The sequence below is a fragment of the Ochotona curzoniae genome, unplaced genomic scaffold (assembly GCF_017591425.1).
Source record: "Ochotona curzoniae isolate NIBS_2020 unplaced genomic scaffold, NIBS_Ocur_1.0 scaffold_1037, whole genome shotgun sequence".
NCBI lineage: Eukaryota > Metazoa > Chordata > Mammalia > Lagomorpha > Ochotonidae > Ochotona > Ochotona curzoniae.
In genome coordinates, this window is record NW_024467083.1 from 28989278 (window position 1) to 29016116 (window position 26839).

The following is a 26839-nucleotide window of genomic DNA, read 5'->3' on the forward strand; positions in this document are numbered from 1 at the left end:
GACCTCTGCTCCTGTGTTGATTGCAGCACTGCTCGCAATAGCCAAGACACAAAATCAACGTGACTGCCCACCAGCAGATGAACGGATAGAGAATGTACTGGGCCAGCCCTGTGGCATACCAAGCTAATCCTCTGCCCTACGGTGCCAGCAGCCCACATAGATGCCAGTTGGAGTACCAGGCATTCCACTTTTGACCAGCTCCCTGACAAAGGCCTGGAGAAGCAGCAGAGAATGGCCCAAGGCCTCGGGCCCTGCACCACATGGGAGAGCCAGAGAAGGCTCTTGGCTCTTGCTTTCAGATCTGCTCAGCTCTGGCTGTTGCAGCCATTTGAAGAATGAATCTTTAGAAACCCTCCTCCCCCACCATCTCTCTGCAAACACCTTTTCTTTCTTTAATGATTTATTTTATTTTTATTGGAAAGTCAGATATACAGAGAGGAAGACAGGCAGAGAGGAAGATCTTCCATCCGATGATTCACTCCCCAAGCAGCCACAATGGCTGGAACCGAGCCAGTTCAAACAAAGCCAGGAGTCAGGAGGTTGTTCTGGGTCTCCCACACAGGTGCAAGGTCCCAAGGCTTTGGGCCTCCTCGACTGCTTTCCCAGACCACAAGCAGGGAGCTGGATGGGAAGACGGGGTTGCTGGGATTAGAAGTGGCACCCATATGGGATCCTGGCACATTGAAGGTGAAGACTTTAGCCACTAGGCTGTGGTGCTAGGCTCAAATCCACCTTACGAATAAAAACAAATACATTTTTAAAAAATACAATGTGATATATATATATAAATGGAATACTATTCAGCCATTAAAAGGTTTGAGATCCTAGGCACGGCACAATAGCGGCTAAAAGCATCGCCTTCAATGTGCCCGGATCTCATATAGGCACTGGTTCTAATCCCAGCAGCCCTGCTTCCCACACAGCTCCCTGCTTGTGGTCTGGGAAAGCAGTCGAGGACAGCCCAAAACCTTGGGACCCTGCACCCATGTGGGAGACCCGGAAGAAGCTCCTGGCTCCTGGCTTTAGATTGTCTCAGCTCTGGCCGTTGCGGCAGCTTTGGGAATAAATCATTAGACAGATCTTCCTCTCTGTCGCTCCTCTTCTCTATATGTCTGCCTTTCTAATAAAAATAAATAAATCTTTAAAAAATAAATAAACAAAGAATGGTTTGAGATCCTGTCATTTGAGACAGCATGGGCAAAGCCAGAGGACATTGTGTGATAAAATAAGCCAGGCACAGAAAGCCAAACACCAACATCTCACTCATGCAATCTGAAAACACTGATCTGCTAGAAGTTAGACTAGAATAGTGGTTCCCAGAGGGTGGGAGAGGACGGACCAGGGGGACGAGAAAGGCTGGTCCGCGGGCAGAGTAAGTTCAATGGAAGGATTAAGTTCTGCTGTCCTACACTTAGTGTGACAACCACGAACACTGCTGTAGATTGTTGCATAGCTGGAAAACAAGGTTTCCTATATTCTCACCACAGAGGTATGATTAAATGTTTACAACAGTGGATGCACTAACTCCTCTCACTTGATCAGTGTACCGTATGTAGGTATTAAAATATCCCATTGTTCCTCATAAATATGCATAATTTATCAACAACAAAAAAACCTAATTAGAAACAAAAAGCAGCTAGCCCTCATATCCCTCCTGATAGGGAAGAAAAAAAAAAACCAACGAAGTAGTTTTGTTACTGGCTGAAACAGCAAGAAAGCTAAGCCAGCCTTAAGGGGGTAGTAGCTTGGCATAGCAAGCTAATCCTTGCCACGCAGCACCTATGTCCAGTATAGACACTACGTCCCTGCTGCTCCACTGCCCATCCAGCTCCCTGCTTGTGGCCTGGGAAAACAGCAGACAATGGCCCACGTCCTTGGGACCCTGTACTCTTGTGGTGGATCCACAGGAGGCACCAGGCTTTGGCTTGGGATTGGCCCATCCCCACCATTGCAGCCATTTGGGGAATGAGCCAGAGGATGGAGTATCTGTCCTCTCTGCCTTTCCGATTTTTACAAATATTTTTATTGAAAAATCAGGTATACAGAGAGGAGAGACAGAGAGGAAGATATTCTATCCACCGATTCACTCCCCAAGCGGCTGCAATGGCTGGAGCTGTACCGATCTGAAGCCAGGAGCCTCCACTGGATCTCCCATGTAAGTGCAGGGTCCCAAGGCTTTGGGCTGTCCTCATCTGCTTTCCCAGGCCACAGGAAGGGAGCTGGATGAGAAGTAGAGCAGCTGGGACACAAACCAGTGCCCATATTAGACACCAGTGCTTGCAGATGGAGAATGGCCAATTGAACCATCACACCGGACCCAAAAAACTAATCTTAAAAAAAAAAAAATTTAATCTGAGCAAGCCTTTGTCAATTACAGGGGGTGCATTACAATGGATGATGATAAACCACATTGGAGTCTACATTATACTATAGGGAAAAATAAGAACTCCAGATCTGGCACTTTGGATCGTCTCAGCTCCAGCCATTGTGGAGTGCATTAAATTTAGAAGATAAATCAATCACTTTTAGCTTCAGAATCAGTTATGACACACAGGCTGAAGCTAAACTGAGCAGTGGGCCCAGTGTGGTAGTCTAGTGGCTAAAATCCTTACCTTGCATATGCCGGAATCATGTGGGTGCTGGATTGTGTCCCAGCTGCTCTACTTCCCATCCAGTTCCCTGCTTATGATCTGGGAAAGCAACAGAGGATGGCCCAAAGCCTTGGGACCTTGTACATGCGTGGTACATCCTAAGGAGGCTTTGAATCAGGTTGGCTCCAGCTGTTGTAGCCATTTAGCAAGTAAATCAGTGGAAGGACGATCTTTCTGTCTCCCCTTTTCTTTATAAATCTGCCTTTCCAAAACAAAACAAAAACCTGTGAGCACTGAGTATTTGAATTACTTTAGTTTCTTTTTAGCATCACTGCCCTTAACTTTGAGAAACATAAGGAAACTTCTATGAATGAAATCTGTTTTGAATTTCCTTAAAATTAATGCAGAATGGTTGAGAATCATGATTACGGCTGGACAAAGCACTCAGTGGTCATTGTGTATATGCTTGAATTTCTCAATTATCAGCAATTTTTAAAAATACAACTTTTATAAAGTTGCTAGTAAATATCCCCAGACAAGTATCTAATTCTTTTCATTTAGTGCTTTTGTTTGATTTGAGGGCCTGGCTTGATATTCTAATGGCTAAAGCCTTGTACTAGCTGGTATCCCATCTGAGTGCCACTTCATGTCCTGGCTGCTCCACTTCCCATCTAGCTCTCTGCTTGTGGCCTGGGAGCAGAATCAAGGATGGCCCAAAGCCTTGGGATCCTGCATATGCACAAGAGACCCAGAAACTCCTGGCTCCTGCCTTTGGATCAGCTCAGCTCCAGCCAATGTGGCCACTTGGGGAGTGAATCAATGGATAGAGGATCTGTCTCTCCTCCTTTCTGCAGATCTGACTTTCCAATAAAAAGTTTTTAAAAATTCATTTTTATTGGAAAGGCAAATTTATAGGCAGAAGGAAAGACCAAGATCTTCCTTTTTGCTGTTTCACTCCCCAAGTGGCTGCCACAGCTGGAGCTGAGGTGATCTAAAAGCAGGAGCCAGGAGCTTCTTCTGGATCTCCCAAGTTGGTGATTTGGGACCGTACTCTACTGCTTTCCCAGGTCACTAGCAGGTAGCTGGGTGGGAAGTATAGCAGCCACATGAACTCCCAGTGCTTCAAAGGTACAGAATAGCCATTGAGCCATTGCACCAGTCCTCCCTCCACACCCCCCCTCCACCCCCCACACCCACCATTTAGGGATTTTTGTTTTGTATATATATAGATAGATATCTACATATATGGGAATTTTGAGATATTGCTACATCACACACTCAAAACAGTTTACATGGAGTCCCTAAGATGCTACTTGGTCACTCCACACCCCACATCCCAGTGCCTGTAGTCCTGGCTCTCCTGCTCCCACAGTCTCCTGCCTATGTGTACTGTGGGTGGCAGCAGGTAATGACCCGAGTTCCCAGGTCCCTGCCACCCACAGGAGTGACCTGGATTGAGGTGAAACCTCATCTCCCACTTGAATAGAAGTCTGTGTATGTCTCATACACACAGCCCATCCATGAAACCAACAGACCAAAGTTAGAGTGCATTGAGAAGTGCAGGAAGGACTAGCAGCACAACTGTCCATCAGCAGGTGACTGGCTTGTAATAAGTATAAACATACAAGGGGGAAAAAAAACTGATTAGTGATCTGTGCAGTAATATGGATGAATCTCAAAATACTTGTGCTGAGTAAAAGCAGCTACAACTACACACTCACTGTATATTTCCATTTACATAAAATTATACAAAATACACGCCATCTACAAAAGTAACAGTGGCTGCCTGAGGACAGGAATAGATAAAAATGGACCCTGGGGAGGCAGGTGAGAGGGGTTAATAAAGGGGCACTAGGAAACTTACCAGGGCGTGATGTTTCTACAGGAACTTGTATGCACGTCAAACCTTAGCAAATTACAAGTTAAATACACACAATTGATTGCATACCAAAAGATAATTGTTGGAAAACAAGTTATCAGCTGGTATTTGAGCTGAATCCTAGAGTTTATGGCCTGTAACTGCAAAGAAAACTTTGGCCAAGCCAAAAGCAGGTGCAGTTCAATCCGGATTGGAAAAAAAAAGTGAACAGGAGGGTAACAGACCATGTTGACCAGAGCAGAAAACCTCCTTGGTGAGCTATGGGAGGCAGACCTGTACAAGAACCAAAGGACAGACGACAGATAGCTTAAACCAAGCTTTTATTACCTTTTATTGTTATTGGAAGGCAGATTTATAGAAAGAAGGAAAGCTCTTCCATCCACTGGTCCACTCCCTAAATGGCTGCAACAGCAGGACTTGAGCCGATCTGAAGCCAAGAGCCAGGAGCATCTCCGGGTCTCCCATGATGGCCTAGGGACTTAAGCCATCATCCGCAGATTTCCCAGGCCACAAGTGGGGAGCTGAGTGGGAAGTGGAGCAACCAGGATACGAACCGGAGCTCCTATGGGAGCCTGCCATTTACAGGCTTAAGATTAGCCATTGCAGCCATTGCGCCAGCCCTTCCCTCCCCTCCCCCCCCCCCCTTTTTAAGATTTATTTTTAATGAAAAGATAGATCTACAGAGAGGAAAAGATATATCAAGCTTTTTTAAAGATGTGCACATAGAACAATTACCACTGTGAGCCCCAACATAAAAAAAGTAAGCAGTGGGGTTACTTTTATTTAAAAACAAAAGCCCGAGAAGTTATGTTATTATAAGGGGACATGGCTGAACAGGTAGGAAACCGATTCCCCATTGTGAGTTCTCCTGATGGCTTCTGCAAGGATCATGGAGATGTCGATCACCTGGATCTTGGAGCAGTGCTTCATCTTGTCTTCCTGAGGTATGGTGTTGGTGACGACCACGGCTTCAAAGCACGCGTTATTGATGCGGGAAATGGCTGGCCCCGAAAAGATGCCGTGCGTTAAGATCGCGTAGACTCGGGTGGCTCCAGCCGAGAGCAGTTTGTCGGCCGCGTGGCAGATGGTGCCGCACGTGTCAGCCATGTCGTCGACCAGGATGGCCACGCGATCCTTCACATCTCCTACCAGCACCATGCGATCCACCTCGTTGGCCTTCTTCCGCTCTTTGTGGATCAAGGCAAAGTCCACGTTCAAGCGGTCGGCAATGGAGGTCACTCTCTTGGCCCCGCCGGCATCAGGGGAGACGATGGTGCAACTCCTCCACTCGGAGATGTTCTCCTTGATCCACTTGAGGACAGCCGGCTCGGCGTACAGATTGTCCACCGGGATATCAAAGAAGCCCTGGATCTGAGACGCGTGCAGGTCCATGGTGATGATGTGGTCGGCACCCGCCACGGACAGCATGTTGGCAACGAGCTTGGCCGAGATGGGAGCCCGGCTCTTGTCCTTCTTGTCCTGCCGCGCGTAGGGGAAGCACGGGATGACCGCCGTCACGCGGCTGGCCGAGGCAATCTTGCAGGCATTGATCATGATCAGAAGCTCCATCAGATTATCATTGATCTCACCACAGCCGCTCTGCACGATGTAGACATCCTCGCCGCGGACACTCTCCCCTATCTCCACGCAAGTCTCCTGGTTGCTAAATTTCTTCGTGACCACCTTACCTAGCTCCAGGCCCAGGCGGTCGGCGATTTTCTGGGATAAGTCCTGGTGGGAGCTGCCGCTGAAGATTTTGATATTCGGCATCCTGGCCAACGACCCAAGGCACTCCTCTCTCGGCGTTCGTGGCAGCTGCGGAAACCGGCAACCGAGTCGGCCCAGAGACTCACAAGCTAACCGCTTCTCTTTGCTACTCCGCCATCTTACCTTCCCGCCCGGCGCGCGGCTCCAAATTGCCCGGGATGTGGGAGGAGGGGCGCACAGGAAACCCGCCCACCACGCCAGCGCTGATTGGGAGAGAGGATCCAGGGGCGGAGTCCGCGCCGCCGCCGAGGCGCCTTCTTCCGCTCCCCCTCTGATTGGCTTACAGGGAGGGTGACGCTGGCCGGGGCGGGTGGGGCGAGAGGAGCGGAGGGATGCTGGGGGCGCCTGCAGCCAGAGCTCCAGGAAACGTTTAAAGACGTCAGAGCGGAAGGGATTACCAGAGAGGTTCTTGAGGAGAGTAACCCTGTCATCATTATTTGATGACTTCTCCCTCCAGACTACTTTCATCTTTCCTAACGGACGTCGCGGCTCGGAGGAGTCAGAAACTACGCCACTCCCAGGAAGTGAGCCCTGCACTGCGGCTTCACGGAGTGAGCTCAGGCCTCTGGAATGCAGATTCATAGTGCTTCCCGCCCCGGCCGCCCTCCCCCATGGCCAGCTCCCGAGCAGCCAGCCACAGGCAAGGCGCACTCTCAGCCAAAGTCCACAAAGGGAGGCCAGGTTTTCAGAAAGTAACCCTACGTCTTCCATCAGGTTAGCATTAAGCTAGGAGCTTACCTCAGATTTCTTTCCTGAAGATGGAACAAGGTGATCATTGTTCCTACTGTAGGAGATTCTTGAGAATTAAATGGGTGAATATGTGCAAAGAATCCAGAACACATGTGCAGTGCTCTGTAGCGTCGGGGCCTTATTTCTTCCACCTGGTTTGCAGTGTTTATTTCTGCTCGTGTATCTCAATTGCTAACCATTGCCCAGGGCCTTGCAACAGCCTGTTTCTGCTCCAGTGCCCCTCTGGTGGTAAGAGTAAGGCTGGCGGCTTATATAAATACTCCCCCTTCACGGCAAAGGTGCCCAGCATCTCCACATACCCATGAAGACTGTGTCAGCTAGTTTCATATATTACAGATACAAGTATCCAACACAGCTTTTAAAGGAGTTAGTACATTTTACTAATCACATAGTATCTACACAGATTTGAAAACACACGCGCAGTAGACTTCAGATTTCGTCGCCTCTGAGTGATAGCTGGAACGTCTGGATTCAGGAAACACCTGCCTTCAACTCCAGAAACCGTCGACCAAAAGCAGGGCTGAAGAGGTGACCAGACCCTCCACTGAGGCGTGGCCTGAGTCAGCTTTGCGTTATTCCAACAAAGATACCTGTTCTCACAGCAGAGAAGGTGTTGGCTGCAAGATCGAGGAAGCCAATCACTGAGCTCCCCTCAAGCCCCTGCTTTTCTTGGGGTCCCTATAGAAGTTCCTCCCAATGGGGCACAGAGTCACAATGGGGCCCAGAGGGTGAAAAGCCCTTCCCAGTAACCACTGTACCTAAAGGGAAGACCTACCGCTGCCAAAATAAATAAATAAATAAATAAAAAGGATTAGTGTGCCTTCCCCACCCTCACCCCTCACTCAGCCTGAGGCTGTTGCAAAACTGTGAGTAATGGCATATTTGGTCAAGGAGTTGCAGAAATCTTTTCCATTTTCATTGTACCTTCACATACTTTCTAGTGAAAATAAGCAGCTCCCATCCACCCACGGTAGCGACAGTTAAAGCGGTATGTAACCCCATGCACCGGGCGGTGATTGGACTGAAGATAACGCGGAAAAACAGACCAGCAGGGCCTTTGTCTCTGGCTTGAGAAGATCATAAACAAGAAACTAAGTGAACCATTCCAGGAGCGTGCTAGGGCGAGGATCAGACAAAACAGGCAGGGAGCAGGGGCCCTCTGGCTGAGCCCGAGTCGGGCAGGTCCTGTGAAGTGTTTCCCAAACCCCCAAGCTAAACGCCCAGTCTCGCAGCGACCTGGGGCGAGATTCCAAGCACCGAGCATGAAATGCCAACAATTCCGTTAAAAACTTCATTAGCAGAAATCCCAAAGCTCCAACGTCAGAGGCGGAAAACAAAGTCTACAAATTACCAAGCGGCGCGAATTTTGAATACTCATGCCACCCAATCACGGAAAGGCTGGACTTGGGCTACCCCCAGGCGCACAGAACCTCTTTTTGACAGGCAAGACCTCCCGGGGCACTGTTGGAGACCCTGACGCGCTCGGTGCCTCCCAGCTTTGGCGGAACGCAGTTATCACGCAGTGGACGCCCAGCGCTCCAGGTTGTGTCCCGAGTCTCCTCTTACACCATAACGGAAATCAGCCACTTTAGGCTGAAACTGTTACAACATGCGCAACCAAGCCACCCTGACACAGCAGCCCCTGGTGGCGGCAGTTGGAGGGTAAACACGCATCATCACAAATCCAGTCAGGCTCTGGGAAGCTGAAAGCAGCCTAGGAAAAGCTCCCCACTACCTTTGGACTACAGTAGATTTACTAAGGGGCAACGTAAGTGAACAAGGCTCTTTCCTGCTGATGAGATGGGTGGCTCTGAAAAGAGCCTTTTGTAGGGAGGCGTCCCGGCAGGGGCTCACTTAGAGCTGGTGTACTTGGTGACGGCCTTGGTGCCCTCGGACACGGCGTGCTTGGCCAGCTCGCCGGGCAGCAGCAGGCGCACGGCCGTCTGGATCTCGCGGGACGTGATGGTCGAGCGCTTGTTGTAGTGCGCCAGGCGCGACGCCTCGCCCGCGATGCGCTCGAAGATGTCGTTGACGAACGAGTTCATGATGCCCATGGCCTTGGACGAGATGCCCGTGTCGGGGTGCACCTGCTTGAGCACCTTGTACACGTAGATGGAGTAGCTCTCCTTGCGGCTGCGCTTACGCTTCTTGCCATCCTTCTTCTGGGCCTTGGTCACAGCTTTTTTGGAGCCCTTTTTGGGCGCAGGAGCGGATTTCGCAGGCTCTGGCATAGTTAACGCCACACCAACGAGGGTTTAAAGGGGAAAGAAAAATGAGCCCGGGCAAGCCTGATTCTTTTATAACCACTTTATGCAAATTAGGGATCAAAATCTCTTTCTATTCCATTGGTTCTTGCAGGAAACTTGCGTTTTCAGTTAAAGCCTACGTAACGACAAGTTGGCTTTATTGGCTGTTTCTGAAGCCACGTTAGAACCAATGAAAAGCTCGTTCCTGACCCCACCCCCAGGGAAGCTTATAAAGGCTTTCTTCGCAGAGTCCCCTTCAGGCTTGTTTGGTTAGGAGATTGTGAATTGTCTATATCTGTTTCGCTTTTCAATCATGTCAGGCCGTGGCAAGCAAGGGGGCAAGGCCCGCGCCAAGGCCAAGTCGCGGTCGTCGCGCGCCGGGCTGCAGTTCCCGGTGGGCCGTGTGCACCGGCTGCTGCGCAAGGGCAACTACGCGGAGCGCGTGGGCGCGGGCGCGCCGGTGTACATGGCGGCGGTGCTCGAGTACCTGACGGCCGAGATCCTGGAGCTGGCGGGCAACGCGGCGCGCGACAACAAGAAGACGCGCATCATCCCGCGCCACCTGCAGCTGGCCATCCGCAACGACGAGGAGCTCAACAAGCTGCTGGGCAAGGTGACGATCGCGCAGGGCGGCGTGCTGCCCAACATCCAGGCCGTGCTGCTGCCCAAGAAGACGGAGAGCCACAAAGCGAAAAGCAAATAAAACCCTGACAAACCAACGCCAAAGATAAAAGGCTCTTTTTAGAGCCACCCACTGTCTCCAAGAAAAGAGCTAGCGCGCTGTTACCAGCCCTCCCTTTGACACTTTGGTGGCTCTTAAAAGAGCCTTTTGGGTTCGTTCTGCAGGTGTCAAGCCTGTTTACTTTCACTTGTTCTTGCCAGGCTTGTGACTCTCGGTTTTCTTGGGCAGCAGCACGGCCTGGATGTTGGGCAGCACGCCGCCCTGCGCGATGGTGACACCCCCGAGTAACTTGTTGAGCTCCTCGTCGTTGCGGATGGCCAGCTGCAGGTGGCGCGGGATGATGCGCGTCTTCTTGTTGTCGCGCGCCGCGTTGCCCGCCAGCTCCAGGATCTCGGCCGTCAGGTACTCGAGCACCGCCGCCATGTACACCGGCGCGCCCGCGCCCACGCGCTCCGTGTAGTTGCCCTTGCGCAGCAGCCGGTGCACACGGCCCACCGGGAACTGCAGCCCGGCGCGCGACGACCGCGACTTGGCCTTGGCGCGGGCCTTGCCCCCCTGCTTGCCGCGACCCGACATGACGGATAACCACTTGATCACCGCTTGTTTTTCTAGGAGAGGCTATGAGACTAGATAGCCAATTTGATGTAATTTATAAGAGCCACCGGGAGGGGTGAAGAGAAGCGGTTTGATTGGCTAGTAGCGCCGGGCCAAACAGCCAATAGGGAAGCCGAGGGCGGGCTCTAGTTCTGCACCCTGCGCCTGCGAGGAAATGACGAGTTTTGCAGGTACCCACCAATCGCTGAGAGCCACATTAAAGCCCCTTATTTGCATGCCAGGACTTTTAAAGAGAAACGGCTTCGGACCAGAAAAAAAAAAATCAGAGTTTTTTTTTCTACTCAACAGCACCTTGTGCGTTTTTTAAACCCCATGTTAGAGCAGGGAAATTCCCAGAAAGATCCCAAAGGATTGCAGAAGGCCTCAAAGAGATGGAAAGTTGTTTCTCTCAAGAATGTGGGATTCTGAGGCGGCTTTCCCCTGAGCTCTAAATGACCTCCAAGGCCCGCCTTTTCTGTCTCGCCCTAGTCGCACACGGTTGATGCGCTGGGGGTCGCCGGCCGCTTGGCTTTGCTCCCCTCCTGCAGCTACTCTTATCCGCTCAAATGAGATTTGGCCAGTACGTATTATCGAGCTGCCATCCTGCTGGTGGCCTGCAAGGGGCGTCCGACACCGCCTGGAAGCTTGCTCAGGATTGCACCACCACCATACACACTTGTGGTTTTGCTCATCTTGTGCTATTCCTCTATCAGCCCTGAACCCGTGACTCCACTCCGGTTCTGCGTATACCCATTTCTCTCTTTTCCCGAGGAGCTTGCTTCATCCCGTGCTTTTTTTGCTAACACACGCATTGGTTTCAGAAGCTCAGTCTCCTGTATCTGCTTCCTGTGCTCCCACCAGTTTATGCCAGCAAGCATCTCACACTTCAGTCTATCTAAAGGGCAGCCCGCGCCTCTGCTCTCTTGACTGTCCACATCCTGGTCCTAAGTCAAATGGACTCCCGTCTTCTTTAGTCGTAACAGCAGCCTTCTTTTTCCTGTGCCTTTGTCTGTCACCACTCCTTTAGACTTCATCAACAACCTTTGTTGGGTCGCTTGGCTTTCCCATCCGAAAGGCTGGCGGGACCCCCCACCCCCTTCCTGGTAATGTCTACTAAAAGCTGTGCTGTGTTTCTTGCTCCCATTCCAGGGAGTTCAAGCCGTTCCTGGCAGCTATTGGCCAGAATGCTGCTGTCGATCTAGACAACACCTGGGAACACCCAAGTCCGATCTCAGAAGACGGCTCTACCCCGACTGATGCTATCACTTGTGAAGATGGGTGCGTCAACAGAAAGATGTGGATCACACAGCATCTAAATGGGTGACACTCACACTCGGCATATGTTGTTTCTGCAGCCATGAGCGTAGCTGGCTGGTAGACACAATGGTCAAGACATGAGTGGAAAACTTCTGAAGTCGGCCGGGTCTCCTCTGCTCAGACTCTGTGCTCAGTCACCAAGTACCAGATTATTCTAGACCAAGATGAAAACAATGTGTTGAAAAGGGGCAAGCCAGTTACAAGAAAACACAGCAGTCACTAGATGTCAGTGAACTGACATTCCGAATGAATCATACAGTTCATGTGTATTTTGTTAGTGTCGGTTCCTTGCCAGGAAACTAGTCAACTATGGAGGTTGAGGTTGTCAACTATTCAGATCTACAGGGCTAAAAACAGTAAAACAGGTAACAGGAACTCCATCACAACAGGTACCCTTAAGGGACACGCAATTGCCATTTTAAAAAACACCAGTGGATGGAAGAGCATAATCTCTATCTCTTTTTTCTGTAATTCTTTCAAATAAATAAACAAAATCATTTTTTTAAAGACATGCTTGATACCCAGGTCTGCTTGATCCAAACAATAGACTCTTCACTAATTCACTGCTGGGCTTAATAAAATAATTTTTCCAGATTTATTTTCTTCTTCTTAAAAGAAAGATAATTAGATTGAATAGTTTAACGTCATACCAAACTTCATTATCAGACTCAATTACTATATACTGTTCCTCAGAGTTCCTTTCCCAGCATTCTTTCCAGGCTGTGACAAAATAGAGCAGGCCATTTATAAAAGCATCCACTGTCACAGACAGGCTGGATCTTATTCTTCACTGCCTCTGGGATTTTTCACCAAGGGCACCTGAGTTGAACACTCACTTGTCTTGGTGGCTCCTTTCTACAGTAATCACCATCACCCTCTCCCTCCCCACGTCCCCTGCACTCCGCTCGCCAGTCACGACTTAAGACCTTCCCACAGCTCCCTGCCATTGCACACATGGCTGCCTCCGGCTGGAATGCGTCATCCTCTTGACCTAGAAAAAAATCTCAGCTGTCCAACCTCAGCCCAGACACCACTTTCTTATTCCAACAGCCTTGGTGCAACCATGCCTCTTTTGCTCACAGCCTGCTCCTAGATCTTCACTCGACTTGAACTCTGCTCTCATTTCCATTCTGTAATTATCTCAAGAGAGAAACCACGCTTTCCCTGAATTGTTTATTCAGTACTTCTTGATCCCTTCTGTCTGGATCTTACTGGGCTAATTCGATGTCTCTAGCATGAAAACATGAAACTATACTCTTAGAGACATGGCATTTTCTTTCCTAAAATATTTCTTTGGTCAGCTACTCTTCTCCAAGTGCCAATCACAGACTATGGTAGACAGAATGAAGGAACACATAATAGAAGTGCATCAATGAAATAAAAATAAGGTACCCTACCACAATAGAATTGTTAGAATAAATGTCAAGAACCCTCTACAGAGCCAGGGACCCTGCAGGTCCCAAAGCTGGATGAGAAGGCTGTGATGGTTAATTTTGTCCAGTGTCAATTTGGCTGAGCCAAAGGATACCCACGTGGAGAATAAAACACGGCTCACGGGTGTATCTGCCAGGGCATTTCCGGAAGAGCTCAGCATCTGTATGAGCAGACTGAGAGAGGGGAGCACCCTCACCAGCTCAAACAAGCACCATCCAGACCATCAAAGGCCTGGCCAAACCCCAAGATCAGTCCTGGTACAGATGTTGTCTCCTTAACAGCTTTCTAGTCAGTTTAGTTCTCAAGAGCCCACTGCCCAACCTCCATGATCTCACTTCAGCTTCAGTATTTGTAAAAGTTGCCTCAAACACACTGCTCGGATGCTAAAATTAATGGGCCAGAACTTAAAGAGAAAGGAAGTTTTATAGACTCAAAATACAGGGTCGTCCTCCAGACACAAGAAAGATGTTCCAACATACCCGGTGGATGCCTGAAACACATAGTACCAAACCCTGCAAATGTATGGGATCAGCCCACAGTGCCTGTCGGGGATCGGTTCCAGAATACCAAAAACAGGGGATGCTCACACCTCTCATATAAAATGGTGTGGTACTTGCATACAATCTAGCTCATCCATCTGTATTCTTTAAGTTATCTCTAGGGCTGCTATGCAAACCTGATGCAAAGTAGGGGCTATTTAAAAGTTGCTGTGCTTGGGCCCAGCGCGGTGGCACAGTGGTTAAGGTCCTCGCCTTGCACGCCCGGGATCCCATATGGGTGCCGGTTCTATCCCAGCAGCCCCGCTTCCCTTCCAGCTCCCTGCCTGTGGCCTGGGAAAGCAGTCGAGGACGGCCCAAAGCTTTGGGAACCTGCACCCGTGTGGGAGACCCGGAACAGTCTCCTGGCTTCGGATCGGCATAGCATTGGCCGTTGTGCTCACTTAGGGAGTGACTCATCGGATGGAAGATCTTCCTCTCTGTCTCTCCTCTCTGTATATCCGCCTTTTCAATAAACAAATAATAAAAATAAATCTTTAAAAAAAAAAGTTGCTGTGCTGTGTTGCTTAAGGAATAATGACGGGGTTGGGGACAACCTGTACACACTCAGTACAGCTGAAAGTCTCTTTTCAAACATTTTCCATCTGTAGTCAGTTGAATCCATGGATGTGAAACCCATGGAGGTGGAGAGTCAGTCACACTGTGTTTTTTCTTATACATACATCCACACCTATGACAAAGTTAAACTTACAAAGTAGGCACAGAAAGAAATGAGCGATAATGAAACAGAGCAATTATGACAATAGTAAAAATTAGTTTTGGACTGCAGTAACCCCTGGCAGGCACAAGATTCAGGGCTGGGAACATGACTGGCAGGGGAACTGTGGGCACTCCCTTGCTAGTGAGCACAAGAACCAGGACTTGGGGCAGGTCAGGCTAGACAAAGTGTTAGCACCTATTAACATACATGAAGGCCAGGTCTGCTGGCAGGTCAGGCCAAGCTAAGTGGCAGCACCTATGTATGCACAAAAACCAGATGGGAATGCTGGCTGGGCTGAGCTAGACCACAGCAGAGGCTGGCATGTGTAAAAAAATGGGGCTTGGGGCAGTCCTTGTGGGACTTATTGGTGTTCTACCTAACTAGGCTGCGACACCTGCTAGTATGCATAAGGATCAGGCCTGTGGCAAGCTGGATGGGCTAGGCCACAGCACCTATCAGTTTGTTTGAGAGATGGGGCAGAATTCACCAGGCAATTGCATCTACCAGTATGTGTGTTGGCTGCTGCTGCAGACAGACCACACGCTGGCTGGCGCACACAAGTGTCAACTTTGAATTCACCCCAGGTGAGGTTTCTTGGGGGATTCCCCAACCAGATGACTGGACTCAAGCCCCGACCACAGGGAAAATCACAATATATGTGGGCTGACCTTGGAGTGCATGTATCAGGATGGGGCCCCTTCTTTGCTTGTGTGGTGAACAGCATGCCCAGATGCACAAGGGGGACATAGCAGCTAGCTCATCTATGCCAGCAGGGACCATCAACTGCCTCATCAGATGATGGAAAACAAAACAAGTTGGACAATTCTCCTGGTCAAATTTTGCAGCATGTTCCTGGGTCTGTGGATGAACTAAGGTGGACTTTGTCAACCTGTAGACCTTGAAAAGATTTTCTCAACCCTGTAGTAATGACGCCAACAATGTCTCAAGGCTATCAAAACTAACTCAAGTAACACCCTTGGAACAGTCCTCCCCTCTTCCCCCGCAGACACAGGAGGGAAAAAAATGTGTCCTGCCCACTTCTCCACACCCGACCCTCTACACCTTAATCCAAGCCCGCATGAGCATGCATCCCTCTCAACTATGTACACAATATTAAAAATGTGAATTTTTAAGTTAGTTCAAAGTTAGGAAGAGGTTGTTTTTTTTTGAATTCTCCATTTCGCACTTCCAAACCACAGTTGATCACAGGTAACTAAAATCATAAAAAGTGGAGCCAAAGATCAGAGGGAACTACATCTCTCACAATTACAGGTGGAAAATAAAGAATTTTGCAATGGAGAAGTCTGACACCAGATTCAGCGGGTTATTAAAATCCTTGATAGGAAAAGGACAAATCTCAAGTCCCCTGGTAAGGTATATTGAGAAGGACTCAGCACCACGTCTGCAGTGATTTTGCCCGAAACGTCTCTCCTGAATTTGAATTGTATAGAAACATTAGACAAGTCTCCATTGAGTAATGTTATACCCAATAAATGATCTCTTCAAAACTGTCGGGCATGAAAAACAAAAGAATAGTGAGGAATTAGTCCAGATTAAAGGAGCCCACAAGGTCCGGTGCAGTAGCCTAGTGGCTAAAGTCCTCATTTTGCATCTGCTGGGATCCCATGTGGGCATCGGTTCATATCCTAGCTGCTCCATTTCCCATCCAGCTCCCTGCTTGTGGCCTGGGACAGCAGTGAAGGATGGCCTGAAGCCTCGGGACCCTGCACTCACATGGGAGACCCTGAAGAAGCTCCTGGCTCCTTGTTTTGTATCAGTTCAGCTAAAGCCATTGTGGTCACTTGAAGAGTGAACCAACAGATGGAAGATCTTTCTTGCTCTCTCTCCTTCTCTATCTGTAAATCTAACTTTCCAATAAAAATAAATATATATTTTTTAAAAAGACCACAGAGCCATCGCACCTGAATGTGACACCTTACTTTGGTTTCTTGACCAGAGAGATTGTTTCTACTATATGTGTGAGACATGAGGGGAGCAGCTGACAAAAGCTGAATAAGGTCACATAATAATATTATCATTATGTTAATTTTCAGAATTTAACAATTAGATTCTGGATTTTGTTTTATTTTTTACTTAACATTTATTTCTTTTCATTGCGAAGTCAGATATATATATAGAAAGAGGAGGAGAGACAATGAGAAAGATCTTCCATCCACTGATTCACTCTCCAAGTGATCACAATGGCCAGAAATGAGATGATTTGGAGCCAGGAGCCAGGAACTTCCTCCAGGTCTCCCATGTGGGTGCAGGGTCCCAAGGCTTTGGGCCATCCTTCTCTGCTTTCCCAGGCCACAAGCAGGGAGCGGGATGGGAAGCGGGTCCACTGGGACTAGAATTAGCGCCCATATGGGATCCCAGCATTTGCAAGGTGAGGACTTTCACCACCAGGCTACTACACAGACCCCTTTCATACTAATTTTGTACCTTCAGATACATATACCCAGTAATTATTCTTGAAAATTCCCCTTCTAAAACTAATCTTTTACCAGATACTATTACTTTTCTAATATTCAAGTATATCTTGCAGCCACAACTTTCCACCACCAGCACCACCACGTTGGTCCAAGGCCCCAGCTTTCTCCAGTGCTGCTCCCTAACCTCACACCTGGTCTCTGTTCTCGCTGTTGATTCCTCTACATTGCCCATCCTCCACATTGCAGCCAACTGTCTTCACAAACAAAACCAAAAGTCACCTGCACACCCCCCATGATCCTTGACTACGTTTTTGAGAACTAAGCTGTCACTGTCATAGCCCATTTGTGTGTCCACAACAAAACATCACACACTGAGTAGCTTACAAAGAACAGAAATTTATGTTCTCATAATTTCAGAGGCTGACAAGTCCAAGACGAAGGCACCAGCAGATTCGGTGTCTAGTGAGGGTTAGTTCCTCGGAGATAGCTTCATCTAGGCAGGAGGCAGAAGGGGAAGCCTTGCCCCACGGAGCCCTTTTATAAGACATTCATTCTTCATGGAAACACGGCCCTCCAGGCCTAGTCATCTTCTGAGGTCCCCACCTCTTGATACTAACCCAATGGTCATTAAATTTCAGCATTGACCTTCTAAAAAATATTTATCTTTTATATATTTGAAAGGCAGAATTACAGGCAGAGAAGAAAGACCTTTCACCCACCAGCTCACTCTCCAAATGGTCCTAACAGCTAGGACTAAGTCAGGCCGAAGCCAGGAGTTTCTTTAGCATCTCTCACATGGCTGCAGGGGCTCAAATACCTAAGCTGTCTCCTGCTGCTTTCTCAGGCACATTAGCAAGAACCTGGATCAGAAGTGGGACAGCCAGATCTTAAGCCAGTGCCTATATGGGATGCTGCTGTAGCAAGTAGAGCCTTAACTCTCTATGCCAACCCAACATTAACTCGGAAAGAGGCATACTCAAACCATAGCAAATAATGGAGACAATACAGAAATTTGTTTTGTTTTTAATGCAGAAATCTGAATACCATTGGTTTGTGCGTACTGTATGAATGTTGAAAGTCTTGGGTGTGACCATGATACTGTGCTCATACAGGAAAATGTCCGTCTTTTTAGTAGACACATGTTGGAAATGTAGAACAGATGATGCAAATGATGTCACAGCTGGAGTGAGAAGGACAGTAGAGGTGAGGGCTCCAGTGCACCCTATCTAAGCACCGGAGCCTAAGTTCAGGCACTGCCTTCCAGCTGCAGCTTGCCGTGAGGCGGCCCTGAGGTGCAGCACGCGATGGCCCGAGCAGTTGGGTCCCCAGCACTCAGAGTGGGAGCAGAACTGAGTCCCCAGCCCGCAGCGATAGCCAGCCCCACGGTCCCAGCCATTGCAGGCACAGCGGGTACGAAAGAGAGAATGGGGGCTGCCCCCATCCTTGCCTCTCAAATCACTTTTTAAAAAAAAGACTGATAGTTGATTGATTTTTATTGGAAAGGAAGATTTACAGAGAGTAGGAGATATAAAGAAAGATCTCCTGCCTGCTGGTTCACTTCCCAGGTGGCTAGAATGGCTGGAGCTGAACCAGGAGCTGGGAGTTTCTTCCAGGCCCTGCACATACGGTGCACTGTCCCAAGGCTTTAGGTCATCCTCCACTGCTTTCCCAGACCCACAAACAGGGAGCTGGATAGGAAGTGGAGCATCTGGGACATGAACCAGAACACACATGGGATCCTACCATGTCCAAGGTAAGGATTTAGTCACTGGCCATTGAGCTGTGCCCTCAAATAACTTTCCTTAACTTAAAAATAAAATGTGCCCGGTGCTGTGGCCTAGTGGCTAAAGTCATTGTCTTGCACGCACCAGATCCCATATGGGCACCGGTTCTAATCCTGGCAGCCCTGCTTCCCATCCAGCTCCCTGCTTGTGGCATGAGAAAGCAGTCGAGGACAGCCCAAAGCCTTGGGACCCTGCACCCGTGTGGGGGACCCAGTGGAGGTTCCTGGTTCCTGGCTTCAGATCAGCTCAGCACCAGCCGTTGCGGTCACTTGGGGAGTGAAACAAGGAATGGAAGATCTTCCTCTCTGTCTCTCCTCCTCTCTGTATATCTGACTTTCCAATAAAATGAAATAAATATTAAAAAAAAATAATAATTTGTACCCAACCCAAGTAATTCAGCCAAAATAGTTTCTGTTTTATTGCTGTTACTATATGCATACATATATATTGAAAAGCAAGTCTGGCAAAATATTATCAATTAACATGATCAATAGCTACATGTGGTGCTCATGGTACTAGTTTTGCAACCTTTAAAAAGCTAAAACAATATTTTTTTTAAAAGATTTACTTATTTTTATTGGAAAGGCAGATATATAGAGGAGAGACAGAAAAATCTTCTGTCCGATGATTCACTCCCCAGGTGGCTGCAATGGCTAGAGCTGAGCTGATTAGAAGCCAGGAACCTCCTCTGGGTCCCCCACGCGGGTGCAGGGTCCCAAGGCCTTGGGCCGTCTTTGACTGCTTTCCCAGGCCACAAGCAGGGAGCTGGATGGGAAGCTGGAATTAGAACTGACGTCCCTATGGGATCCAGGCACGTTCAAGGTGACGACTTTGGCCGTTAGCCCACGGCAGCGAGCCCTCTCCTCAGCTTAAGTTTAATTTCATCAGCACTTTGGTCTGTCGTGTTTAGGCTTACTGTACTCTGGTGACAGGTCCTGCCCAACGCCCCAGGCTCCAGCACAAAAATAAAACACTAATACGGGAGGAGTGGCAGGCTGCGGTAAGACATCGGAAACTACAATTCCCGTGAACCCTCTGGGCACCACATGGGCTCTACCGAGCGGCTATCCCGAGCAAGGACTCCATTTCCCAGCGTGCCGCGGGGCCAGGCCTGCACCTTGCCCTGGGACGCAGGGAGACACGGCCCTGAGCGGGAATTGCGGTTGCCGAGGCTGAGCTGCAGGTAGAAGTGGCCTCGCCTAGGGCTCGGGGGACGGGGATGGGGACTCCAGATCACCGGCTCCGCCAAAACCTGTTCCTTGTAAAACCCTTGGTTGGCCGACGCGCCTGGCGCGCGGGCCTCGTAGCCTCTAGTCCTCCGACGCGCGCAGCCGAACTGTGATCCACGTCACAGAAAAAAGGGCAGGATCTCGGGCCCTAGTTGGGGCTCCCAGCGGGCGGCGGGTGTGGACGTCCCGGGTCGGGCTGTGGGTTCGGGGGCCGCGCGGGGCCTAGGGCTGAAGCAGGAGGCTCTGACCCTCACCGCCTCGCGCCCATGTCTCTGCCCTAGCCGATGCTGCGTGGACGCTTGGTCCGGCCCCTGGTCTCCATGGCCGGTCGCGTCTGTCTGTCCCGGGAATGCACCGGATCTGGGACCGCTGGACCGGTGGAGGCCGCCATTCGTGCAAAGCTCGAGCAGGCCCTGAGTCCTGAGGTGCTGGAGCTGCGCAACGAGAGCGGTGGGCACGCGGTGCCCCGCGGCAGCGAGACGCATTTCCGCGTGGCCGTGGTGAGCTCTCGCTTCGAGGGACTGAGCCCCCTGCAGCGGCACCGGCTGGTCCACGAGGCGCTGGCGGAGGAGCTGGCCGGGCCGGTCCATGCACTGGCCATCCAGGCACGGACCCCTGCCCAGTGGAAAGAAAATCCTCACCTGGATACGAGCCCCCCGTGCCTGGGTGGGAGCAAGAAAACTCCCTGAACCCCGAGAGAGGTGGAAGACTAGGATGACAATGGGCTGGGAAAAAGAGAACAAAGTACTGAGTCCTTCTGCCTCTGCACACATCCCTGTTCCGCGGGGATAGCAACGCATTTCACATGGAAGCCAGCGCAAGAAAGATGCAGAATTCCACTTCCATGCTGCCTGATCCTTTTGAAGTTGTAACTAAAAACTGCGTGAGACTTGTTGCAAACAGTTCTGTATATTAAAAGGGAAAGCAGCTGTACCTGGTGTGTCGCTGTGTTCTTAATGATCTGTTGAATCTGTGCTGCAGGTCAGTGGAAAGATACCTGTAGACTAGGGCAGTCACGGAGGGCTTCATGGAGGAAGTGGCCTGGCTGGCTCTTTAAAGGAAAGCACAAAGTTAAACCCCCAAAAAGAAAGGTTGCAGAGCACAGAAAGAACCTGAGTAATGGCATAAAAACTGGACTGGGTAGTGAGCTGTCGGAAGACGGTTAATGGGCAGATATGGCTAATTTGATTTTTTTTTTTAAGATTTATTTATTTGTATTGGAAAGTCAGATATACAGAGAGGAGGAGAGACAAAGATCTTCCATCCGATGATTCACTCCCCAAGTGAGCACAACGGCCGGTGCCATGCCGATCAAAGCCAGGATCTGGGCACAGCAGGGCGAGGACTTCAGCCGCTAGGCCATGGCAGCGGGCCCGGCTAATTTGATCTTTAGGGGATATTTGGCTTCTGATCATTTCCAGTAAGTACTTGTATTTTGTTCATAAGCAACATCCTGGGCCCAGTGTGATAGCGTAGCAGTTAAAGTCATTGCCTTGAACACATCGGGATCCCATATGGGCGCTGATTCTAATCCCAGCAGCTCCACTTCCCATCCAGCTCTCTGCTTGTGGCCTGGGAAAGCAGTCGAGGACTGGGAAAGCTTTGGGACCCTGCACCCGCGTGGGAGACCCAGAAGTTCCTGGCTTCGAATTGGCTGAGCTCCAGTCATTGCAGCCACTTGGGGAATGGACCATCGGCCGGAAGATCTCTCCTCCTCCCTGTATGAGCTGCTTTTCCAAAAAAAGAAAAAGGAACATCTCTGCTAAAACCCTGTAACAGTGAAAAAGAGCGTGAGCCATAAAGGATTATGCAGTATGGACTTGTTGTTTTTAAGGCTTATTTTATTTATCTGACAGCAGAGGGAAAGAGATGTCCCATGCAGTGGTTTACTCTCCCAGTGGCCGCAATGGGCAGAGCGGGGCCAGGACAAGGCTAGGAGCCAGGAACTGAATCCAGGTCTCCCGCAGGGGGCGGGCCCCAAGGACTTGCATCTTCATCTGCTTTCCCAGGCACATCAGCAAGGAACTGGGTTGGAAGCGGAGCAGTCAGGACCAAACAGCACCACTGCAGCGGCCCTGTACGTACCCATATGAGCTCTCCAAATGTTGAATTGCATTTTTTGATGGCGGTTCAAATAATGTTCACATAAGCAATTTTCTGATAATATCAGGATGGAGATTGTTGGAGAGAAAGCGTTGTTACCATAAGACACTTAATTGGGCAGTCAGTAATTTTGAGCATGCCACAGTATTCTGAGGCTGATTGTTCTGTTAGAGAAATGATTTGGGGGATTGGAAATGCAGGAAGCAGGCCTGATCGTGGAGGAACAGGCATTCAGTTTAATAGTTAGGATGCTGCTGAGGCCACTCATCCCTACTGCAGCACCGGGGTTCAGCTTCTGGCACTGCTTTCCATCCCATGCTGGGACGCAGCAGGGAACAGCTCAAGTACCTCAGTCATGCATATGGAAGTCCCAAATAGAGTTCAAGGCTCAGCCTGGCATTTAGGAAATAAAGCAGATGGAAGATTTACCTTTGTGTTTCTCTGTTTTTCAAATTAAATTTATATTATATATGTATGATTATTATTAATTAAACTACATATTATATATATTAACTATATATTATACATGTATGTGTATATATATCTTTTTTATTTTTCCCCAAAAAATGTGAACATGGAGGGGTTGATGATGTGGCAGGTGAAGCTACCGCCTGCAGTTCTGGAATCCCATATGAGCGCTGGTCCAAGTCCCCGTACTGCACTTCTCCAGCTCTCTGCTAAGGGTCTGGGAAAGCAATGTAAGATGGCTCCAGTCCTTGGGCCCCTGCTCCCATGTGGGAGACTCGGAAAAAGCTCCTGGCTCTGGCTTGGCGCTTGTGGTGGTTTGTGGAGTGAACCAGTGGCTGCAAGACCTCCCTTTTGGTTGTGGGCTAACGAGTTAATTAGCACTTGTTAAGCAGTAACAGGAAATGGGCCTGTGCCTAAAAGCGCCTGGACTAATGGGACTCATGGCATCCTATTGTTTGGCTAAAGGGGAAAGAGTATAAAAGAAGTAATAAAGGGAGGCTTGGGAGAGACTTCTGTTGGTGCTTCATCCCCAGACCCCCTCGCTGTCCATGTTACTGGCTCTGCTGGTTGGAGCACCTCTCTCTATCTGTAACTGCCTTTCAAATAAATTTCTCCTAAAAGTGGACCTAAGGAGCCAGCATTGTGGTGCAGCTTAACTTGGGCCTCTGCCACCCACAAGGAAGACCTAGGTGGCATTCCTGGTTCCAAGCTTTAGCCTGTCCCGGCCATGGCTCTTGTGGCCATCCGGGATATCATCCAGTGGACAGAAATGCTTGCACTCACTTGCCCTTTCTCTGATTTTAAAATAAATTAAAAAAAGAAAAACGTGGAATGCTGACCTGAAAGTCAGCTGTGGGAATGGGAAGGAAGTTGATCTGAGAGCTACCATTTAAAAAAAAAATAGAAAATTACTAGAATGAAATGATCTACAGTGAGAACAGTGAGGAATAGCCACCACGCAAAAAATTCCCTCAAGAAAAAGAATACCCAAGGTTGGGCCCAGCACAGTAGCCTAGTGGCTGAAGTCCTCACCTTGCATGTGCCAAGATCCCATTTGGGGGCCGGTTCTAATCCTGACAGCCCCACTTCCCATCCAGCTCTCTGCTTGCAGCCTGGGAAAGCAGTCTAGTACGGCCCAAAGCCTTGGGACCCTGCACCCATGTAGGAGACCCAGGGGAGGCTCCTGGCTTCAGATCAGCATAGCTCAGCCATTGTGACTGCTTGGGGGGTTGAAACAATGGATGGAAGATCTTCCTCTCTGTATCTCCTTTTTTCTGTAAATCTGCCTTTCCAATAAAAAAAAAAAAAAAAAAAAAAAAAACCTAAATAAACCTTAAAAAAAAAAAAAGAATACCCAAGGACATTTGTTTAAAATGTAGTTCCTGGGGGTAGGGGGCCTAGCACAATGGCATAATAGGCTAAGCCTCTGCCTGCAGTGCCAGGATCCCATATGGACACCATTCAAGTCCTGGCTGCTCCACTTCCAATCCAGCTCCCTGCTAATGCACCTGGGAAAGCACTGGCCTACGGCCATACCACCCTGAACGCACCTGATCTCGTCTGATCTCGGAAAGCACTGGAGGATGACTCAAGTCCTTGGGCCCCTGTACCCACATGGCAGATCTGGAGGAAACTCCTGACTTTAGATCTGCCCAGCTCCAGCCATTGTGGCTAATTGGGGAATGAAACAGCAAATGGAAGATCTGTCTCTGTAACTCTTTCAAATACAAATAAAATAAATTTTAAAATAAATAAAATGTAAAAGTAAAAAGCAGTCAAGGATGGCCCAAAGCTTTGGGACCGTGCACCCACGTGGGAGAACCAGAAGAGACTCCTGGCTTCGGATTGGCTCAGCTCCAGCCATTGAGGAGTGAATCATCGGATGGAAGATCTTCCTCTCTGTCTCTCCTCCTGTCTGTATATCTGAGTTTCTAATAAAAATAAATCTTAAAAAAAAAGAAAGAAAAGAAAGATTACTTTGGGGCCCAGTGTGAGGCCTAGTAGCGGGGTCCTCACCTTACATGCCAGAATCCCATGGTGATGCCAGTTCGTGTCCTGGCTGCTCCACATCCCATCTAGCTCCTTGTTTGTCGCCTAGAAAAGCAGTAGAGAATGACCCAAAGCCTTAGGACCCTGCACCTGTGCCGAAAACGCGGAGAAAGTTCCTGGCTCTTGGTTTCAGATTGGATCAGCTCTGCCCATTGAGGCCATTTGGGAAGTGAACCAGTGGATGGAATATCTTTCTTATGTCTCTCCTCCTCTCCAAAACTCTGATCTGCCTTTCCAATATGAATAGATAAATCTAAGGAAAAAAAAAAATAAAAAGACTATCAAAGTCTTCAAATGTCCCAGGCCAGGCTCTTAATGTAGACTTGGAAAGGTTGGGGCCAGCACTGTGGTACAGTGGGCTAATCCTCCATCTGCGATGCTAGCGTTTCTTGTAAGTACCAGTTTACGTCCCGGCTACTCCATTTCCCTTCCTGCTCCCTGCTGGTGGCCTGGGAGGGTAGTGGAGGTTGGCCTGAGTCCTTGAGCCCCTGCACCCAGGTGGGAGACCCAGAGTACTCTCCTGACTTTCCATCAGCCTGACTTGGCTAATCAGGGAGTGAATCAGTAGATGGAAGCTCTCTGTCTCTCCTTCTCAGTAGTACTGACTTTCAAATAAAACAAATCTTTAAAACAAGAGAAGTAAGTGACAGTAGAGAATCCACCTTGCAACACAGGTGATGCGCCCCATGACGCTGGCTCTCAGTTGGCAGTCTCTGCATCTTTCTATCTTTGTCTCTCCCAGACCCATCAGGAGGCAGATTAAAAGTGGAGAAGCAAAGAAGTAGACATGGCCACTTGGGGTTGTCAGGATTTGATTCTGTTTTATTTGTCATCAGTAGTTCTCATTTCATTATTCACATCCACAGAGTAGGGTTCAGGGTCCCCCAGGAGAGCAGGGAACAGGGATGGGCCCTCCCAGGGAGTGCAGGGGCAGGGCTACGTCCAGCAGGTGAAGGGTGGGCAGAGGGGCACACACGCCCACAGGGGCACAGGGGGAGGAGGCAGTCCTTTGAGCACAGACACCAGAGTTCAACAGTCACCACCTGGTTCAGTGTTACAAAATGGGCAAAGTGACCACAGGGCGGGGCACCACATGGCAGGAGGAGGGTGATTGGATTTTCTTGGTTGTTATTTTCTTTCTTTCTTTTTATTTATTTTTTTTTAACATTTTACAAATGGCTAAAAAACTACAACATCACAGCTAGAGCGGGCTGGGGAGAGGGTACCAAAGAAAGCAGCCACAAGGAGTTGGGTGGGACAAGGGCAGCTTACCGTATGGGGGGGGGAGATGGGGAAACAGAGGCTTCTGGTCCCTGCACTTGGGGGTCCCCCGTTTGCTGACCAATCTCTCCCCAGGTTTAGAGGAGTTGTCAAGAGGGCCTGTCTCCTCCCCTTGCCCCTGCCCCAGCTCCTTGTGCTTTTGGATCTGCTGCTTTGGCCTGGTTCCTTTCCCTCCCTGCTCTCAGACCCCTGAGGGCCAGGCAGGAGGCCAGGGAGGCCAGCTGCGGTCTCTCTCTGTCTGTGGTGGGTGGAGCCTCTCACACCAGCCGGCCTGTGCTTCTTAAGAAAAAAGAAAAAGACTGACCTGGTCCGGTGCCCTCACATGGCCCTAGATGGTAGGACTCTTAGCTCGGCAGGGCCCAGCATGCCTCCCCCCGAGGCCAGACAGAGACCCCACGTTAGGGGAGGTACTGTGGGAGGCAGCATATTGTGTATGTGTGTGTCTGCTGCAATGACCCTTGGCTTATAATTTGAGGACAGCATAGTGACACCCTTGCCCATAGCACACACATACACAAGAGCACACCCATTCACATACACACACGCACACACACAGTCCTGCTGAGCTGCCTCACAACTGAATATATAAATAAATAATCAGCTAACTCCATAAAACTTGGGGCTTCATATTTGTAGCCCAAATTGAGGGAGGAAGTGGAGGCCAGGAGGGCTGAGGTTTATTGCTACTCCCCAGCATCTAACTGGAGGAGTGAGAGGCCACCCAGGCCCTTCCAACTCTAAGTTCTTTTGGTCCATGGTCTACACCCAAGCCCGAGCCCCCAACAGCACTGCATACTTGTGGCTTCCCCAGGGCCTAGGCAGAGGGAAAGAGGGGAAGGCAGGAGACCTGTCCCAGAACCCCCAGAGCAGGGAAGCAGGGACCCTCACTAACACTGGAGGGAGAAGGCAGGGCTCAGCCTTCTTTTGTGCAAAGTCCAGGGTGACAGGGCTGGGGAGTAGGTTGAGCTTCACC

The 26839-nt window shown here is 49.5% G+C and overlaps 5 protein-coding genes across 6 annotated transcripts; 2 read left to right on the forward strand and 3 right to left on the reverse strand.

Moving 5' to 3' along the window:
- Nucleotides 1-4785: 4785 nt before the first annotated feature.
- LOC121168304 (ribose-phosphate pyrophosphokinase 1) lies at nt 4786-6401 on the reverse strand. The gene has a single exon (XM_040998256.1). The coding sequence runs from the start codon at nt 6238-6240 to the stop codon at nt 5284-5286; it is 957 nt and encodes a 318-aa protein (XP_040854190.1). The 5' UTR covers nt 6241-6401; the 3' UTR covers nt 4786-5283.
- A 2413-nt stretch (nt 6402-8814) lies between these two features.
- On the reverse strand, nt 8815-9254 carry LOC121168307 (histone H2B type 2-E). Its single transcript, XM_040998261.1, has one exon. It carries the CDS (start codon nt 9216-9218, stop codon nt 8838-8840), a length of 381 nt encoding a protein of 126 aa, XP_040854195.1. The 5' UTR covers nt 9219-9254; the 3' UTR covers nt 8815-8837.
- A 225-nt stretch (nt 9255-9479) lies between these two features.
- Nucleotides 9480-9966, forward strand: LOC121168306 (histone H2A type 2-C). 2 transcript variants are annotated; one of them, XM_040998260.1, is made up of 2 exons: nt 9480-9627; nt 9733-9966. In XM_040998260.1, exons 1-2 carry the CDS (start codon nt 9547-9549, stop codon nt 9934-9936), a joined length of 285 nt encoding a protein of 94 aa, XP_040854194.1. In that variant the 5' UTR covers nt 9480-9546; the 3' UTR covers nt 9937-9966. The 2 variants fall into 2 exon arrangements, with proteins under 2 accessions (XP_040854194.1, XP_040854193.1); XM_040998259.1 differs by having other exon boundaries at nt 9484-9966.
- A 105-nt stretch (nt 9967-10071) lies between these two features.
- On the reverse strand, nt 10072-10526 carry LOC121168305 (histone H2A type 2-B). Its single transcript, XM_040998257.1, has one exon. The coding sequence runs from the start codon at nt 10489-10491 to the stop codon at nt 10099-10101; it is 393 nt and encodes a 130-aa protein (XP_040854191.1). The 5' UTR covers nt 10492-10526; the 3' UTR covers nt 10072-10098.
- Nucleotides 10527-19827: 9301 nt separating this feature from the next.
- Nucleotides 19828-20895, forward strand: BOLA1 (bolA family member 1). Its single transcript, XM_040998495.1, has 2 exons — nt 19828-19919; nt 20247-20895. The coding sequence occupies exon 2, from the start codon at nt 20250-20252 to the stop codon at nt 20652-20654; it is 405 nt and encodes a 134-aa protein (XP_040854429.1). The 5' UTR covers nt 19828-19919; nt 20247-20249; the 3' UTR covers nt 20655-20895.
- The last annotated feature ends 5944 nt before the right edge of the window (nt 20896-26839 follow it).

What these genes read in the sequence shown, in the direction of transcription:
- LOC121168304 (XM_040998256.1), bottom strand. Translation starts at nt 6,240, where the DNA reads ATGCCGAATATCAAAATCTTCAGCGGCAGCTCCCACCAGGACTTATCC.
- LOC121168307 (XM_040998261.1), bottom strand. Translation starts at nt 9,218, where the DNA reads ATGCCAGAGCCTGCGAAATCCGCTCCTGCGCCCAAAAAGGGCTCCAAA.
- LOC121168306 (XM_040998259.1), top strand. Translation starts at nt 9,547, where the DNA reads ATGTCAGGCCGTGGCAAGCAAGGGGGCAAGGCCCGCGCCAAGGCCAAG.
- LOC121168305 (XM_040998257.1), bottom strand. Translation starts at nt 10,491, where the DNA reads ATGTCGGGTCGCGGCAAGCAGGGGGGCAAGGCCCGCGCCAAGGCCAAG.
- BOLA1 (XM_040998495.1), top strand. Translation starts at nt 20,250, where the DNA reads ATGCTGCGTGGACGCTTGGTCCGGCCCCTGGTCTCCATGGCCGGTCGC.